Genomic DNA, 19,056 nt, shown 5'->3' on the forward strand with positions numbered 1-19,056 from the left:
GGTTTTATGTGTTTAAAGCATGAATTTGGTATTTTTTTTGTGTGTGTATTATAAACAATGACATTACCAGTTAGTACAATTAATAAATTATTATTATTGGTTCTCAGGAGAGGCTGTAAAAGTACTAAAGATAAAGGACAACAAACAAAAAAAATCACGTAAACTTGAAAGCAAGATACATTAATTTACTAGCTATCCTAAGATTTATTAGTTCTGCAACAAAAATCAACATAATAATTTTGACTTTTTAAAAACTTGAAAGAAAAAGTGGTTAATTGAAGCCTCATGTTTCTTTTATATTAAATAGTGCACAAGGTGTTAAATATATAACAACCTTTTAAAATGTAACTTTATCTTGGCAAGCAGAATATATGCAGTTCTTTATTTTGGCAAGTAAAAGACATGAGGTAAGAGTGACTGATTAGGCCTAGGCAACAAATTCACAGTTATTCCAAGTATTATAATCCATGGAATTTGCAGTCTCAGTTTAGTAAGTCTACATTAAAATTATTTGAGATGCTAAAATCGGTACATTTCTATAAAGATTTCACATAAAAATGTCATTAGAAATCACAAAAGAAAACCACAAAGACTCACTTTTTTAGGTCCTTAAATCTATTACATCCCTAACTACAGCACAATGTGTATGGCCTTTTCCATGGCTCCAACTTTTTACGTGCGGAAATCTGTCTCCAGGAGCCCAGATCCTTATCCTGAGCATCATTCTTGTAACCTCTGATTGCCAAGGGGGTAGCACCATGAGATCTGCGCAGGTACCTTAAACTTGCTCTGTCCAAAATGGATTGCATTACCTTTCTCTTAGTCTGTTCTCCTTTCCTTTGCTATCACAACGGCCACATCACTTATCTAGACACCCAAGGAGTCCTGCTAGATTCCCGTCTGTATTCTACCCTTCTTCTCCTCCCATATTTAGTGGGCTATTAAGTATGACAATCCTATTTCCTAAAAGTCTGCCAAATCAAATGCCTTTTACTCACCCTCATAATCATTGCTTTGTTTCAGGCACCAATTAATTTTTATCTGTATTATTACAACAGCTTTGTAACTAGTTTCCTTTTTTCAGTTTCACCTCATTTCAGTCCATCTTCAACAATGCTGAGAAGTCACAAGACACAAGACTCCTCTGCATTAAGTTTCTTCAATTGCTTGAAGCAGTAAGTTGCTTCAAGAGCCTTCCTCACTGTTCATCTGTTTCCTTTGAAACCTAGTCTCTAAATGCCTCTCCCAGTGAAATATCTTTTTTTTTTTTGCAAACGTTGGTCTTCCGCCTGGAAGGCTATTCATTAATCAATTCACTTTTTCACAAAACATTTATTGTCAATTAGGCGCTAGACACTATGTAGGACTTTGAAGATACAGAGAGATGAAAGACATGATCCTCAAATTCAGCCAAGATCTCCTAGTGAACTTTCCATTCTGCTTCCCTTGCCTCAGTTTCAGATAGAAGACGTTTAAGATGTCCATGGAGACTCAACTCTCCCTTTCAAAATGAGCTGAAGAAACACCTTTTCTAAGAGCCCTTCTTGACATTCCCACTATTCTCTCTAGTGCAGGTGGAAGCATCATCTCCTCAACACCCCTAGCACCAAGGACATATTTCTATAACATTTTCATATACAGTTATAGTGACTTGTTTGAGTTTTTCCCACTAGGCTTGTTTGAGTTTTTCCCACTAGGCTTGTAGAGTCATAGTGGCTTGTTTGAGTTTTTCCCACTAGGCTGTAAGCCTTCTAAGATCAAGGGCCTTACTGAGTCCCAGAGTCTAGTACAATACTTGACCCAGAGGCAATTTCATTCAGTAAATCTCATTTCCTGACCACAATATACGTTGCGTGGCCAGAATGCAAAACTTTTTCTATTTATGCTGATTCTTCAAAGCAAAAGCAGTTTTCTAAGACAAGAAATTTTAAACTTCATGTTTTTCTTATATATGATAAAAAAATCACATGGCAAGTTAATAAAATGATTATTATTTGATTTTCAGATGTTATAAAGTATGTCCTGTCTTGTTTTACTTCTTTTTCATTTGTCACAAAAACTTATTCACACACTCTTTAAGGAAAATATTATCTATATTAATTAAAATTTTTTTCTGGCTTTAACATAATTGCTATAGAGAATTTGTAATATACAGAAAGGCATTAAAAATAATAAGATTTAAACTAATATGTATTTGATACATTTACTTCCATAGTTCTATATGCAACTCAGTTTTTTAAACAAAATAGTGACATATAACATGGTGTTTTCCTTTTTTCATCTAACATTACATTACTAGTCCTTTAATGTTACTTATAGTTCTTTCAAAAAAACTTTAAGCCTGTATATTCTATTCATGTGGCTATTCCATAATTATTTCACAGTTATCCTCTATTTAGGTAAATACAGCATATTACTATTATAATGACTATATATGATAAAACATATCATTATTACAATTAATGCTGTGATAACATTCTTAAACATAAAACATGTGTCTGGCACAAAAATGGACACATAGATCAATGGAACAGAACAGAAAACCCAGAAATGAACCCACAACTATAAACTCAATAAATCTTTGACAAAGCAGGAAAGAATATCCAATGGAAAAAAACACAGCCTCTTCAATAAATGGTGTTGGGAAAACTGGACAGCAACATGCACAAGAATGACCCTGGACCAGTTCATTACATCACACACAAAAATAAATTCAAAAAGGATGAAAGACCTAAATGTGAGACAGGAAACCATCAAAATCCTAGAGAAGAACATGGGTAGTAACCTCTTTGACATTGGCCCTAGCAACCTCTTACTAGATATGTCCCTAAGGCAAGGGAAACCAAAGTAAAAATAAACTATTGGGACTTCATCAAAATAAAAAAGCTTCTGAACAGCAAAGGAAACAATCAACAAAACTACAAGGCAATCTACAAAATGGGAGAAGATATTTACAAATGACATATCTGATTAAGTGTTATTATCCAAAATATACCAAGAACTTATAAAACTCAACACCCAAAAAACAACACTGCAATTAAAAAAATGGGCAGAAGACATGACTAGACATTTTTCCAAAGAAGACATACAGATGGGCCAACAGACATGTGAAAAGATGTTCAATATCACACATCATCAAGGAAATACAAGTCAAAACTACTATGAGATATGTCACTCATGTGTGGAATTAAGAAACAAAACAGATGGCCGTCTGGGTGGCTCAGTCGGTTGGTAATCCAACTTCGGCTCAGGTCATGATCTTGCCATTCTTGGATTCGAGCCCTGTGTCTGGCTCTGCACTGACAGGTCAGAGCCTGGAGCCTGCTTCAGATTCTGTGTCTACCTCTCCCTCTCTGCCCCTCCCCTGCTTGTGTGCTCTCTCTCTCTATCAAAAATAAATGGATAAACATTTGAAAAAAAAAAGTTCTAAAAGAAACTAAACAGATGAACATAGGGGAAGGTAAGCAAAAAATAAGATATAAACAGAAAGGGAGACAAATCATAAGAGACTCTTAAATACAGAGAACCCACTGAGGGTTGCTGGAGGGGTGATGGGTGTGGGGATGAGCTAAATGGGTGATGAGCATTAAGGAGGACACTTGTTGAGATGAGCACTGGGTGTTCTATATAAGTGATGAATCACTAAATTCTATTCCTGAAATCCTTACTACACTATATGTTAACTAACTTGGATTTAAATTAAAAAAAAAAAACAAACTACCATTAGATATCATCTCACACCTGCTAGAATGGCTAAATCAATACCACAAGAAACAACAGGTGTTGGCGAGGATGTGGCTAAAAGGGAACCCTCTTGCACTGTTGGTGGGAATGCAAACTCGTGTAGCCACTGTGGAAAACAATATGGAGGTTCCTCAAAAAGTCAAAAATAGAACTACCCTGTAATCCAGCAATTGCACTACTAGGTATTTACCCAAAGAATACAAAAATACTAATTTGAAGAGATACATGCATCCCAATTTTTATGGCAGCATATCTACAATAGCCAAATTATGGAAACAGCCCAAGTGTCCACTGACTGATGAATGGATAAAGAAGATGTGTGGTTTTAAATTTTTAAAAAATTTAAGGAAAGCAAAAAGATGTGGTGTGTACATATATGTATGTAGAGATAGATAGATAGATAGATAGATAGATGTACATGTACACACAATGGAATATTACTCAGCCATAGAAAAGAAAGAAATCTTGCCATTTGCAATGATGTGGCTGGAGCCAGAGACTATTATACTAAGTGATATAAGTCAGTCAAAGAAAGACAAATACCATGATTTCACTCATATCTGGAATTTAAGAAACAAAACAAAAATCATAGGGAGAAAAAGAGAGAGAGAGAGAGAGAGAGGCAAACCAAGAAACTGTCTTCACTAGAGAGATCAAACAGAGGGGAAGTGGCTGGGGGAATGGGTTAAATAGATGATGGGGATTAAGGAGGGCACTTGTGATGAACATCAGGTGTTGTATGAAAGTGCTGAATCACTAAAGTGTACACTTGAAACTAAAAATATACTGTATGTTAGCTAAATGAATTTCAATAAAAATTTAAGAAGAAAAAAAACAAAAAACATTGTGTACATCTCTATTTCTATAGGACGTATTCTTACAATTCTATTGGATCAGAAGCATAAACTTGTAAAGGCTTTGGATACACATAAGATAGTTTTCCAGAAAGTTTGTTCACATTCACATTTGTTTCTATATTAAATTCCTGAAGCCTATGCTTATCACTGGTTATTTTAAAAATTCATTTCCATGTAGAAAGGGGATTTACAAGTATTTTTTCTGGCAGTTTAAGGAAGAGTGATTAATGTGCACAGAAGGTAGAAGTAATATTAATGCCTTATAACTATGTAGCAACATGGTCACATTCTTAGTCTTATTTGGTTCTCATAATAACCTATGAAGTAGGTCCTGTTATCTCTATTACAGCTGGGGAAATGACTTTGTCAGTTAACACTGTAACAGCCCATTTATTAACGCCCCTTCAGGAATTCTCATTGAAGCCCTCAAGACTTTGGTTGAGAGAAAGCGGCAAAAGAGGGGCTATTTCATTGTTTGTTCTTTTTTTATTCCAGCTAGTGTGCATTTTGACAGATAGCCCTTAGTAAAAGGACCTATAGCTAGGTGTTTCAGTTGTGTCACTATCAAACTGCCTCATGTGCAAACTAATTCAAGTGGCCTGACAATCCACAGAGTTGTAAAGGGCCTATGTACACTACAGGCAGATTCTACAGCTGAGCCACAAGCTTCTTTTTCAGAAGAGTAATCAGTATTATTGTATGACACGGTCATTCATGTGTAATGGCTACTCTTTTCACATGGTGTTGGGGTAGGGTGGGTGGAAGCAGTTGTAGTCTTTGAGATGGGCAGCTAGAACGGCACATTAATTTTTATTCTAGTTAAAACTGACAGATTCTTACCTTAACTATTAATCCTTTTGAGTCAACCAACCAGATCTTTTTCATGGCTTTCTCTTTTGGTAAACCTTCTTTTTCCATGGCCATAACAATCAGGTGTGCAATCCCTAAGGCAGCCTGAGAAGGAGGTAATGAACACAAACTTTAAAAAGTTGTTCCACGTAATGTTTCACTCCATTAGATCTTTATTAACAAGAAAGAACAAAACGGCTCCATTGACCTAAAGAGTTATATTCATTCATTTGTACTGGGAGCAAAGTATTTTTGTCACAATCGGGTTAAGCTAAAGGACAACTGTTTACTCTTCTTATCACAACAGAACCACTATTATGTGGCTTGCTTTTTAGCCACAGATAAACCAGTGATATCCTTGTCATCATCTTTAATCCTGTTAATGCAATTAAGATTTGCTTCAACAAGCAAATATTGACCCTAAAATAATGAACTGGTCAGCCTTGCTCATTGGACTGTATTGTTTACTGTTGGGCTCCAGATCCTCTAATTGAATTTGAAGAATGAAGCCTGGTCATTTGGATGGGAACTTGACCAATTAGGCAATAGAATAAAACATATAAAATCTCTGTCCCCAAGCATTTATTTACTCCATTAATTTGGACAAAGAAAGTACTGTGAAATCTCTTGCAAGATTAAAGGAATCTACTTCTTTGGTATTTGATGAATTTTGTGATAATCGGTGAATGTCCGAAACCTTTTCAGGGACAAACAAGTGGCAGTTTTGAGTCATCCAACCATGAATACCTCTGCCCTGCTGAGTATCAAGAACTGGCCTGTGCCATTCATCAAAACGCTTGGGAAATTCAAACAATTTGAATTCAAAGAAGAAATTTACTAAAATTAAATACAGCATGTAACATCAACACAAATAAAAACTCAAATTTTAATAAGCTATAATTTAGCCTTGATTTTATTTTGATGTGAAAACGAATTTGTGATTTACATCAGAATACTTTAAAAGGTTCACATCTTGGCATTTAAGTTCTAGCTTTGCATATTTTAAGAACAAGTAAAATCAAAACAAACACAATATATACAATTTCGACCAGTGTATTACACTTATTCATAATCCTATTCAATTTGAAATTGTAAAGCTTCTTAAGATATATACAGCCACAAAGTATTTCTCCATTCATTACATTCTATAATTCCAAATAATTTGGGCAGTTTTCTCACAAGAAGTTCAAACTCAATTGACATTTTAATTCCTATTGTTGGGGGTGAATTATTATCACTGGAGTCTAGTTTTCTTTCTTCAAATGATTAACTCATAGCAAAGGAGGACAGAAAACAGTCCACTTTTGTCTTGCTGCCATCTCCTTCCAGCAATTGTAAATGTTTTGGTGCTTTTGCACGTAAACAGTTATAATGCATGACGAATCTCCATTTCAATTTTTTTTCTTAAAAACTTGCATATAGTGATCTATGTGTGCATTGACTTGTGAGTCAAGGAAACTCTCATATGTGAAACTGGAGGATACTAAATTCATCAGATACAACAGCTTAAATCCTTAAAGGCTTTTATACATAATCACACACTGGAAACTTCTCTGTTCCCACATGGCACCTTAAATATGTAAAACAGAAACCCATGGCACCATTTGATTATCTTACAAATTTAAGACTGAAAACTATCGCTATGCCTCCTTATGAAAAATTAAAATGCCTCAATACTTACTTTTGGAAATCTTTCAATAAAACCTACAGATGCAGTCTACTAAAAACTTAAAAGAATACCCTGAACTTCAAATTAATGAATAATTAAGATAAATTCCACTCATTAGTTTCAGAGAACATAAGACTGTATAAGGCAGGTACCTCTCCAGCTCCTTGGAAGAGTATTGTTTGATCAGACAGTTTGTTCTTGGTTATTCGAAGAGCCGCAAGGATCCCTGCCACTGCGACAGATGCTGTTCCTGAAACAAGTAATAAGTACCCTTGAGTGATCCTCAAACAGACCCTGCCAAATTCTAAGCCTCAAATCTTTATTCACATCTTGAAATCATCATACAATGTGGTAACTGGTACAGAAAGGGAACGTGCAGTTGTCTGACCCCACGATTATATATGAGGCAAAATTCTCAGGCTACTGTCATCAATATTTTAAGACAGAAACTCGCTACTATTCTTGAAAATATTGTGACTTAATGCAGTGATGTAATGACTAAGAGCATGGCATTTGGATTCTTATGTGGATTCCAGCTCAACCTGTTTACTAGCTGGATGAATTTAAAGGTTTATTTATTTTTGAGAGAGCACGCCAAGATGGGGAGGGGCAGAGAGAGAGAGGGGACAGAGGATCCAAAGCAGGCTCTGCACTGACAGCAGAGATCCTGATGCAGCTCAGACTCATGAACCATGCGATCATGACGTGAGCTGAAGTCAGACACTTAACCAACTGAACCACCCAGGCTGAATGAATTTAGAGAAATTATTTTGTATATCAGTTTCCTCATCTGTAAAATAGTTGTACTGCGTGAGATAAAAGAGTACTAAGTGCTATTCGATTCTTCCCCCTAATTACTCTAGGGGCTCTGAAACCTATTACTAATCCCCTCTACACAAAGCGGGTGCACAGTAAATGCTTCCTGATTATGGTATTGATGGTAATGATATTTTACATACATTTGGAATTTAATCTTTTAATCTTCAATTTGAAAAACTGATAGTTAATAGCAATGAAAATCTGATGTTATTGCATCCTTTAATTGGCTTCCTACCTATAATAACCCCAAAGGTGCTGAACAATATTAATGTAAAATTTATTTAGAATGAAGACTGAGTTTTCCTCATCATGCTTTACGGTCATAGAAACTTCACAGTTTTAATTTTACTACTTTGACATACAGGCTTTCACAGATCGCAGAGCAGTTTTTGTGCTTTTAAACATAATTACATAGCTCAACTTCTTTATTGGCTCATGTCTAAAATAAAACTTTGTACCCTCATGCAGTACTTTCCAGCTGTATATACATACTCCTCTAAATAACACTATAATGGTTCCTAGATCACTCACCTGGGTAGTAAAGCTTAGTTAATTTTTAAACACCCATATTTAGTTGAAAAAAATTGACTGTAATAGGTTTGATGCATGACACAATGATGAAGTGTTATATATGCCATGTGCCAAAGATAGATTAAGTTTTTACCTTTAGTATGTTTGCTATTTTCAATCTTTTGGTTGGTTGTTTCTTTCTTACAGAATTTTGGTAGTCATAAATAAGACCATGATAATTATTGAAGACCTGTGTGTCTCCTGCATGTTTTTTTATTTAGAAACACAATGTGAATCATGAAAATAAAATGCTAGCCATTTTGAGCCACCATTATAATAAAGTATGAACTGTGGTAAGTCATACATTATGCAAAGGCTACCCTTCTATACATTATCTAAAATGAAAGTCTGTATTTTCTTTGGGGAAATACTGAGAAGTGGAATTAGTGGATTATATAGTATTTATATTTTTAGTTTGGGCGACCCTCCATACTGTTTTCCACAATGGTTACACGAATTTGCATTTCCACCAACAGTGCACAAGGGTTCCTTTTTCTTCACATACTTGCCAACACCTAATATTTGTGTTTTTGATTTTAGTCATTCTGATAGGTATAAAGTGATACCTCATTGTGGTTTTGATTTGCATTTCCCTGATGATGAGTGATGTTGAACAACTTTACATGTGTCTGTTGGCCAATTTAATCTCCTCTTTGGAAAAAAAAAATGTCTGTTAAGGACCTCTGCCCACTTTTTAATCAGATTATTTGTTTTTTGGTGTTAGGTTTATAAGTTCTTTACATACTTCGGATATTAACTCTGTATCAGATATATCACTTGCAAATAAATGAAAATACTAATTCAAAAAGATATATGCACCCCTATATTTACTGCAGCATTATTGACAATAACCAAGATATGGAATCAACCCAAATGTCCACTGATAGATGAATGGGTAAAGAAGATGTGGTACATACAGGTACGTACATACACAAACACACACAATGGAATATTACACAGTCAAATGAGATCTTGTCATTTGCGACAACATGGATGAACCTAGAGGATATAATGCTAAGAAAGTCATACAGAGAAAGACAAATACATGTGGAATCTAAAAAACAAATAAACAAACAAAAATCAGGATCAGATCTATAAATGCAGAGAATGAACAAACTAATGGATACCAGAAAAGGAGGATGAGCAAAATGGGTGAAGGGGAGTGGGAGATACAGGCTTCCAGTTATGGAATGAATCAGTCACAGGAATAAAAGGCACAGCATAGGAATATAATCAGTGGTATTAGTGTAATAGTGTTATATGGTGACAGATGGTAGCTACACTTGTGGTGAGCACAGCATAACATATAGTTATTGAAACACTATGTTATATACCTGAAATTAACATAACATTGTGTGTCAACTATAATCAAATAAAAAATAATAGTAATAAATGAAAGCATGTGTAAAACAATGGCTTATCTATGCAGAAAAGACACCATAACAATTATGTGTTTGTCTCTTTGTCTCCTACATCAAGACAGACTCACAAGAGCTGTTAAATAGATGAAAAAAGAATTTGAGAGAGACACTGGTATCCAGAAGATACGAAGTTATTCACAAATAGTAGTTCAAACTATCTCTATCTCTATCTCAGGCTTTTTGAAGCTAGCCAGAAGTTTGGATTTCAGGGATTCTAAGCTCCCTTCCAACTCTGAGATTCTGCAATGTTAAGGGTCTCTATACATTCCACCAGAACCAACAAGATTTAACCAGTTGATGAATCAAAGTTGAAGTATCATCAGCAATCACTGTATCTGTATTATTTTTTTATTTTTTTTAAGTTTATTTGTTTATTCTGAGAGAGAGAGAGAGGAAGAGGGAGAGAGAGAGGGAGAGAGAGAGAGAGAGAGAGAGAGAGAGAGAGACAGCATGTGCGGGGTAGGGGCAGAGAGAGAGAGGGAGAGAGAGAATCCCAAGCAGGCTCTACACTATCAGTGCAGAGCTCAAACTCATGAACCATGAGATCATGACTGGAGCTGAAACCAAGAGCCAGATGCTTAACTGACTGAGGCACCCAGGCGCCCCAGTTTTTATTTGATTTGATTTTTTAAAAAAATTTTCCCCTGTTTTGATTTTAAACAGAACTGGGCATTTAAGAACAGAGAGAATAAAATATCTCAAAAGATCTAAATTATAATATGATGACATTTTTATATGGTTGTGCTGGATCATCCTGTATTAAAAGTCAAGACATTAGGAACGCGGGGAAGGGAGAAAGAAAAAGTCAAGACATTTTAAATTCGTATTAACTCAAATAAGATACACTAAATCTCTGTCTACAGTGGATGTCAGAGGCTTCTATTTAAATGTGTATTCTATAACATTTCATGAGGACATAATAAAACATCCAAACTTCTCTTCATGGAATTAAGAATCAAAAAGATATTTTTACTACAAAAAATTAATTTGAGCATTATTCTTATACATTTCCTGGTCCTACTTCCTGGTACTACTTTGATTTAAATTTCACTACAGTCAAGGGAATTAGTGTGGCAAGCTGATACTTCACAAAAATGTAGGTTTTCACAATAAATTATTCCAAAATAACTTTTTTTTTGAGACTGAAAACTGAATTTTTAGTAAAGCACACAAAGACAGGCTGAAGTTTCTGACTTTTAAAGAGCAGTTAATATTTAACATTGACCAAAGAATGACCTCTACTAATGCAGTAATTCGTTAAATCTGATTAGGATTACTATATATAACCAGCAAAGGTGACTAATACGTAATCAAATAATTATAATTCTCACGTGCTACTAAATAAAGAGATCAGACAGAACTAGAAGCAAGCAGGGTGGTAGTGAATGTGTTGAAGCAGGGGCCACAGTATTTAGAGGACATGCTACCTGAGCACAGTATCAAAAGATTGAGATGAGAGCTCCAGGACCTCCCATAGGACAAGCATGTGCAAAGACATGGAGGCAGAGAAGACTGGTAAAATCGAGGGACTGAACACATAATTTAGTTTTCCATCTCCCCCAATGAACTCTACTAAAACAACAGAGAGAAGATTAAAAAAAAAAAAAAAAGGTCAAGGAACCAGAAGAGGATAGCAGCAAAATCTTACCAGCTAGAAGGCAGATGGGCAAATGGCGACAGACTTAGTAGATGTGGGAAAGCTGAACTGTTGGCCAGCCATGGGGAATGCTAACAAGTGATTAGACTGATAAAGCAGAACTCTTGAAAGGCCTGGTTATAAGAGGGACCAAGAACCTCTGAAAGTGGGGATGAAGAAGAGGCTGAAAACAGGAGGTTGTTCAAAAATCTGTTAAGAAGTAGTTATAATCTAGATCCATTTTCCTCACCTTTTATTAGATGGCTGACCCTCCACACTCTGGAGGTTTATGTTATAGAAAGGGTAACCTGATTATTAAGACACCAGGCATAACTGTAAAACATCAGGGGAAACTGGTGGCAAGGGGTGCCATACTTGAAAACAAGATTAAATGCAAATTTACATACTCAATATGCAGACCCCCCCCCCCCCCCCCCACTCCTACTTGGCTCAAAGAATACTGGCAGAAAGCTCATCCTAGCAGAAAGCTAATGTCAGGAGAGAGACTGAAAAACCTTTTCTGTAGAATCTGAGCAATGTAAGAGAAAAAGGCCAGAAACTGACAAGGGAGATTTCCTTAAGGAAATGGCTCAACCAAATACCTTATAGTAAAAACCCTGAATACAAGCTCCATTTGTATACCAAGCCTCCTAAAATATAAAAGGGGAGAGAACACATGTGAAACTGTAGGTTTTATAGTGTTGCTGAAGCAAACACAACTTATTAGAATGCAAAGTGACGTGAGGCTAGAGAAGTGTTTAGATCATGCAGGGCCTTCTACTACACACTAAAAGTAACTATATAAAGGAAGTATATAAAGCAAGGCAATTATAATTTATTATAGGTAACAGAAGGCTGCTAAAAGATTCTAAATTCAGAGAGTGGGGGGGGAATACATTTGCGAGTTGGAGGCTGGTGGGATGTAGATGAGTTAAAAGGTCACTGCAATTATTGAGGAGAGAGGATATTGCAACAATCCAAGAGAGAAGCAAGTTGAGAGGGAGGAAATATTTAAGACAGAAAAATCAACAGGACTTAATGATTAAATACATAGGATGGGTGAGGAAAAAGTCAGGAATAATCATACATTTTCTTGTTTGGAGGACCAGGGGAAAATGTGCAAGGAAAACAGGAGTTCAGTTTTGAGCTTATGAGGTTGTCCTCTCTGTGTGCTGCTCAGGGAACAATGTCAAGAAGGTAGTTAGATATACAGGTCTGGAACTCAGTCTAGAAATCTAGGGCAGAGATAAAAGATCTGGAATTCAAAAATGTGTAGTTGTATTTAGGTCATGTGGATTGATAACACTATTCTGTGAGTAAGTTCTCTTCAAAAGGAGAGAACCCTAATGAACATAAACATTTAAGGAGAAAGGGCAGGAGAATGTGATATAGGGAAGATGACTAAGTAAAAAAAGTCGTCAAAGAGGCAGGAGAAGCAAGAAAGTGGATGGCTGTCATGGAAACAAAGGGAGGAAGTAGTGACAAACATAAGAAAGGTCAATCAAGAAGGGAAATGACAAATAGCCACACTAGATCTGGTAATTACATCATGGTGACCTTTCAGAGAGCTACTTTATTTACATGGGCTAGAGCCAAAGTTGGAGGGCAGTGTGCGGAGGAATAAATAAAAGAAAAAGAACAGAGACAGCAGGTATAGAGCAGTCCTTGGAAAAGCTTAGATAAGACAAGAAAGAGTGAGATGAAGATGGGGGTGGGAGGGAAACAGAGCCAAGTAAAATAGTTTATTTTTATATTTTTAAGGAAAGAATGACAAGGGCTGTTGCTGGGGAAAATGAGGATGAAGGCAATTATTTTAAAAATTAAAGCAGGGGCGTCTGGGTGGCTTAGTCGGTTAAGCGTCCAACTCTTGATTTCGGCTCAGGTCATGATCTCGTGGTTGGTGGGATTGAGCCCCATGCTGACAGTGTGCAGCCTGCTTGGGATCCTGTCTCTCCCTCTCTCTAGGCCCCTTCCCCACTCATTCTCACTCTCACTCTCTCTCAAAATAAATAAACTTAAAAAAAAAGAATTAAAGCAATTTAAACATGGGAAGGCTAATGGGAAGGCAGTAGAGAGAGAGTGGCTGAAGACACAGGAAAAGAAGCTAACCACTAATTCTAATGAGTTTTTCCAAACTGGAATGGTTTCACTGTTACTAAAGCAGAGTAATGTTTGAAAAAATCTGCTAGATTAAATTCTTTTGCAGTAAGAATATTTGACAAAAGAATCGTGCATTCTAATTCATGGGCTGCTTTTTCTGTTAAATGTTTGATAAAACAAATTCTAATATAACAAAATAGTCTAAGTAGTTTTTTTGTCTTCTAGTATAAAGACATCTTAGCAGAAACATAGGGGAATGCAACTGTGGTGTCTCCATATAAAATAAAGTGCTCTGGAATATGAATGTTAAGCCAACTGAGTATTAAAATCTACAAATAAGAGGAAGGAATAAGTATAGTCAGAATACTGTTTTCTTTTTTTCTCTGTATAACTTCTTATCCTTCACATAACTGGTATCAATTAAGTGGTGACGTGAAGAATGCCTCTTATAAGGAAATGAGAGCACATACCAAATTACTACATAAACTAATAACAATACGACTTTGAAAAGAACACTAACAGACACAATAGGTTTTTGGTATTAAGTAATCTTGCTAATGAAAGATTATATGTTAGGTATTCTTGTGTTATGGCTCAACAGTTTAGCGTGGTATCTTTTGACACTTGAAAAATGTATTCATAAAAAGATGCCCATTGTAGCAAATCCATTAAACAGTTAAAATCCAGATATACAAAGACTAAAGAAATCACCTATAATCCTACTGCCTAGGTAGAATCCTTTTCAACATTCTGATGAATATTCTTACAGCTGTTTTCTATATCTGATATGTGCAAAGTAAAGAAAATTTTAATTTGTAAAAAATATCTCATGCCATGCATACGATTTTAGCATACTTTCTGCCACTTAACAATATCCTGTGACTACCTTATGATGTCAATAACATATTTTAAAATATTCTGTATACTTATAATATTCCATAATATGGATATGTCAAATTTATTTAACCAAACCTCTACTTTTAGATATTTAGAGGACTTCTGATTTTTTGTGTTTAAAAATAACATTACAATAGAGACTGCATTCCAGAGAGGGCAATGGGTGGCTAGGGCCCTCCTCAAGCCCAACCCTGCCCCCGTCCCCCACCCTGGGGGGCAGCCCCACCACATGCCACCTGAAAGGGGAAACAGGAAGGCTTCTCCCTGTCTGGCTCTCAGTGCCAACGAGTCAGACCTAGCATGCACTGCGCTGGGCCAGGTTCCAAAGTAGCTAGATAACTGATGCTGGATTCGTCAGGCCTGTTCCTGCCACACTCACACTGCTTGCTCCAGGACCACCTGCATGCAGCACCAGGTGCTGTGTTTGGTGTCAGCTGAAAATGTGTATCTAAATATGAGCTCAGCTCAGCAGAAAGCTTTGGACAGCCTTGCCTTGTCCTGTAAAATTGGATCGTGAAGGTATTAGAGCAAATTACTTCTGGATGTTGCTTCTAGTACTTCCTTTGATAATGGATGCTGTGGAACGTGGAGAGGTGTTGGAACATGCCATCAAGTTACAGCTTGAGGCGGATGGGTGGCTATAACTCAGAGGAAGCAGTGGATCCTCCATAGTTGCGGAAAGCTCTCTGGGTTTCTTCACTAAAAGACTGGGGTTCTTTACTGACTGAAAAGGACAATCAGAGAAGTGGGAAAAGATGCCGATCTGTGGGATGAAGAGAAAATGTTTCAGGTGCATACATTTGAAATGTTCCAAAAAGAGCTGAATGAAGTGAAAATGCACAGTCTTCCAGGCTGTCCATGGACCTGAGAGAGCCCTGCAGGGAAATTACAAAGATGTTGTGACCATGAAGGAGAGCAGCAGGCAGCACCTAGAGCCCTTGGGAGAGGCTGCAGTAAAGGAAGAGATGGAACCTGTGGAACTTCTAGCAGCAGAAAAACATCAAGTTGAAGCCCTCAAAAATACACATCATCAAAACAAGAGTTTATCCATGCTTGATGACATTCTTGAAGATGTGAGAAAGAGGAAGAACGCACTTTTGATGACAATGCATCAGTCAAAGGGGTCAATTTTGAGGCAGTTCTGAGGGTGGGAGAAGAGGCAACTCTAAGCAACACCTCACAAAAAATGAGAAGTGGAGCCTGATCTGGGTCTTAGCATGCTGACTGACTCCCAGAATGACCAGTATATTTTGACCAAGCCCAGAGACACAACAATCCCGGGTGCAGATCACCACCTGACCAAGAACGCTGTCTTAGCACAGGAGCATTGTCTTTCCTTGGAGCCGGCTGTGCATAGCGACGGGACTGCCGACATACAATATTTCCTTTCACGACTGCTGGGATACTTTTGGGACCTCCAGGACGAAAGGGGATTAAGTTTATTGTACAAGTGGAGACATGAGAATTTGGGGTTCTTTACTCTTTTTCTTATTGGCTTAGAATTTTCCCCAGTGAAGCTGAGAAAGGTAGGAAAGATTGCCCTACAAGGACCACGTCATATGGCACTAGCAGTGACTGCATTCGGCTTACTATGGGGACATCTTTTACAGATCAGACGCACCCAGAGCACTTTATTTCTACTTGCTTGTCCTTATCAAGCACACCCGTAGTGTCCAGGCTCCTCATGGGTAGTACCTGTGGTGAAAAAGAAGCAGGTGATGCTGACTATACACGGTGCTGCTCGAGATGCTCATAGTGCAGGACACGCAGCCAGGCTTTAGTCATGGCCCGCAGGGCGGCCCTTATCCAATTCACTACTGTGAATACTGGCTTGTTGGCTAGATTCTCTTCTCTGTGGCTGCTGCTTTTCTTCTATGCCTTATCATAAAGACTTATCTCATAGGTCTATCTTATATAAAGCTGCACATTGAAAGCAAAGGGAATAAAAAATATCTTATAAGAATCTGTGCTTTCACCTCTTTTTCAAAAATGTTTTATGTATTTTTGAGAGAGAGAGAGAATGAGAGCAGGGGAGAGGCAGATAGGCAAGGGGACAGAGGATCAGAAGCAGGCTCCCTGGCTCTGCACCAACAGCAGAGAGCCCGATGCAGGGCTCAAATCAAACCCATGAACTGTGAGATCATGACTTGAGCCAAAGTTGGAAGCCTAACCGACCGAGCCACCGGGGTGCCCCACTTCTTTCATCTTTTTTTTTTTTTTACATTTATTTATTTATTTTTGAGAGACCAAGAGAGACAGAACACAAGTGGGGGAGGGGCAGAGAGAGAGAGAGAGAGAGACAGAATCAGAAGCACACTCCAGGTTCTGAGCTGTCAGCACAGAGCCCAACACGGGACTTGAACTCATACACCATGAGACAATGACCTGAGCCAAAGTCGGATGCTTAACCAACGGAGCCACCCAGGTGCCCCTGCCTTCATCTTTTTAATGCTGTCACGGAGCTGCTGGATGTCTCCATGGAGCTGGGCTGCTTCCTGGACAGACTGCTCATCTCTTCCCAAGGCTACAAGGTCACCGAGGAGATCGTGTCTTAAGTTAAGCCTACTTGTGACTTCCTGGTTACCATTTTCTTTGCATCAGTTAGCAGGTCTTCACCTGTTTCCCACTTTTGTGGTGTAGGAGCTCACCGTCCTGATGGTCCCTACTTTGTTGGTGGTGATCATGAAGTTTGATCTAGTATCTCTGGTTCTTGTCTCTTCCTGCCGAAGACCAGCCAGTACATCAAGTGGCTCACGGCAACAGGGCCCAAGTGAGCAGCTTCTCTTCCATTCAGGGAGTAGAGTGCGCAGAGTGGGCATCACCTCTCAGAGGCGTACCTCCTAGTCCTGAGTGTGACTATGCTCAGCCTTTTGTGGCCCCAGTGCTATGAAGAGCTGCAATTATCAAGTGTGTGCCACCTCAGGAGAGTTGGTCAAGTCCCTAAGGGCACCGAGATGACACATGACTTCACAAAGTGAAACCTGGGTATGGGAATCCAGCAGCTTGGGACACTTCAGTGAGGGCACATTTAGGGCACATTTCTGTGAGCCAGCTACATCAGGAACAAAACACTCCATTAAAGGTGGGGGGTGGAGCCTTCCTACTGGCCTGACTTTATAACTTACTGCCATAGTTTAGGATTTACCAAAATAATTTACCGCATTCAGTTGATTAAGAATAGTACAAATATAATGCTGCGTTTTACAAATCGCCTTGACTATTTTGTCTGGATGTGCCTTTTCTTCTGAAATTAATGTTAACTTTCTATTGTTACTTCATCAGTACATGATTTTTTCGGAAAAAAATAATAATTAGAAAGGTTTTTATTTATTGTTCAACTTTACCATCTTAATATGTTGGTCAATGTTTGTTAACAATCCCGTGATGTGAAATTTTAATTCTGGCAATGAGTTTGAAAAGTTACTTTTAATACTTAAGGCCTACACTTTCTAATATGAGACAAATATATTCTAAATGTCTTTGTTCTTTATTATAATAATCTAAAAGCTCAATTCAATTTTTATTATATATATCATTCTTTTAAAATATTTGCTTTGATTCACAAGAATATACATGCTTTTAAAAAAGATCATTTATGATCAGAGAATAATTGAAAAAATAATATTGCAACAATAATGTTAATAATACATAAATAATGTTAACAATACTATTAATAACAATAAGTATCCTTATCTAAACAGACATTCTACCAAAGAAGATACACAAATGGCCAATAGGTACAGGAAAACGTGCTCAACATCACTAATCATCACAGAAATGCAAATCAAAACCATACGAGGTATCACTTTGCACCTGTTAGAAGGGTTATTACCAGACACAAGAAGTAACAAGTGTTGGCAAGGATGTGGAGACAAGAGAACTCTGGTGCACCACTGGTGGAAAGTAAATTGGTGCGGCCACTATGAAAAAAAGTATAGAGATTCTTCAAAAAATTAAAGATAAAACTACCATATGATCCAGCAATTTCTCTTCTGGGTATTTATCTAAAAGGAATGAAATCACTATCTTGAAAAGATTATCTGCAACCCCATGTTCATTGCAATATTATTTACAATTGCCAAGACATGGAAAAAGTCTAAAATGTCCATCGATGGATGAATGAATTAAAAAAATGTGATACACACACACACACACACCCACACACACTGGAATATTATTCAGCCATAAGAAAAGAAGGAAATCCTAATATCTGCAACAACAGAAATGGATCTTGAGGGTATGAGGCTAAGTGAAATAAGTCAGATGGAGAAAGACAAATACTCACTCATATGTGGAATCTAAAACAAAACCAAAACCAAAAAGCCAAATTCATAGAGAACAGATTGGTGGCTCCCAGAGGCTGGGGTTGGGAACTGGGCAAAAGGCATGAAGGTTTTCAAAAGGTACAAATTTCCAGTTATAAAATAACTAAGTCCTGGGGCATGTGGGTGTTTCAAGTCGGTTAAGCATCCAACTTTGCCTCATGTCATGATC

General features: G+C 37.4%; 1 protein-coding gene and 1 pseudogene across 2 annotated transcripts in view; one reads left to right on the forward strand and one right to left on the reverse strand.

Annotated features, from left to right (window-relative positions):
* The window catches only part of ME1 (malic enzyme 1), a 189,077-nt gene that overhangs the window by 27,684 nt on the left and 142,337 nt on the right, over positions 1 to 19,056 (reverse strand). For both annotated transcript variants that reach the window (XM_042939268.1, XM_042939269.1), the window contains exons 8-9: positions 7,272 to 7,369; positions 5,442 to 5,555 (exon numbers count right to left, since the gene is read on the reverse strand). In XM_042939268.1, the coding sequence (XP_042795202.1) occupies positions 5,442 to 5,555; positions 7,272 to 7,369 (212 nt within the window). The remainder of the gene's footprint in view (positions 1 to 5,441; positions 5,556 to 7,271; positions 7,370 to 19,056) is intronic.
* LOC122219260 lies at positions 9,400 to 17,730 on the forward strand (annotated as a pseudogene).

The sequence above is a fragment of the Panthera leo genome, chromosome B2 (genome assembly GCF_018350215.1).
Source record: "Panthera leo isolate Ple1 chromosome B2, P.leo_Ple1_pat1.1, whole genome shotgun sequence".
NCBI classification, from domain to species: domain Eukaryota; kingdom Metazoa; phylum Chordata; class Mammalia; order Carnivora; family Felidae; genus Panthera; species Panthera leo.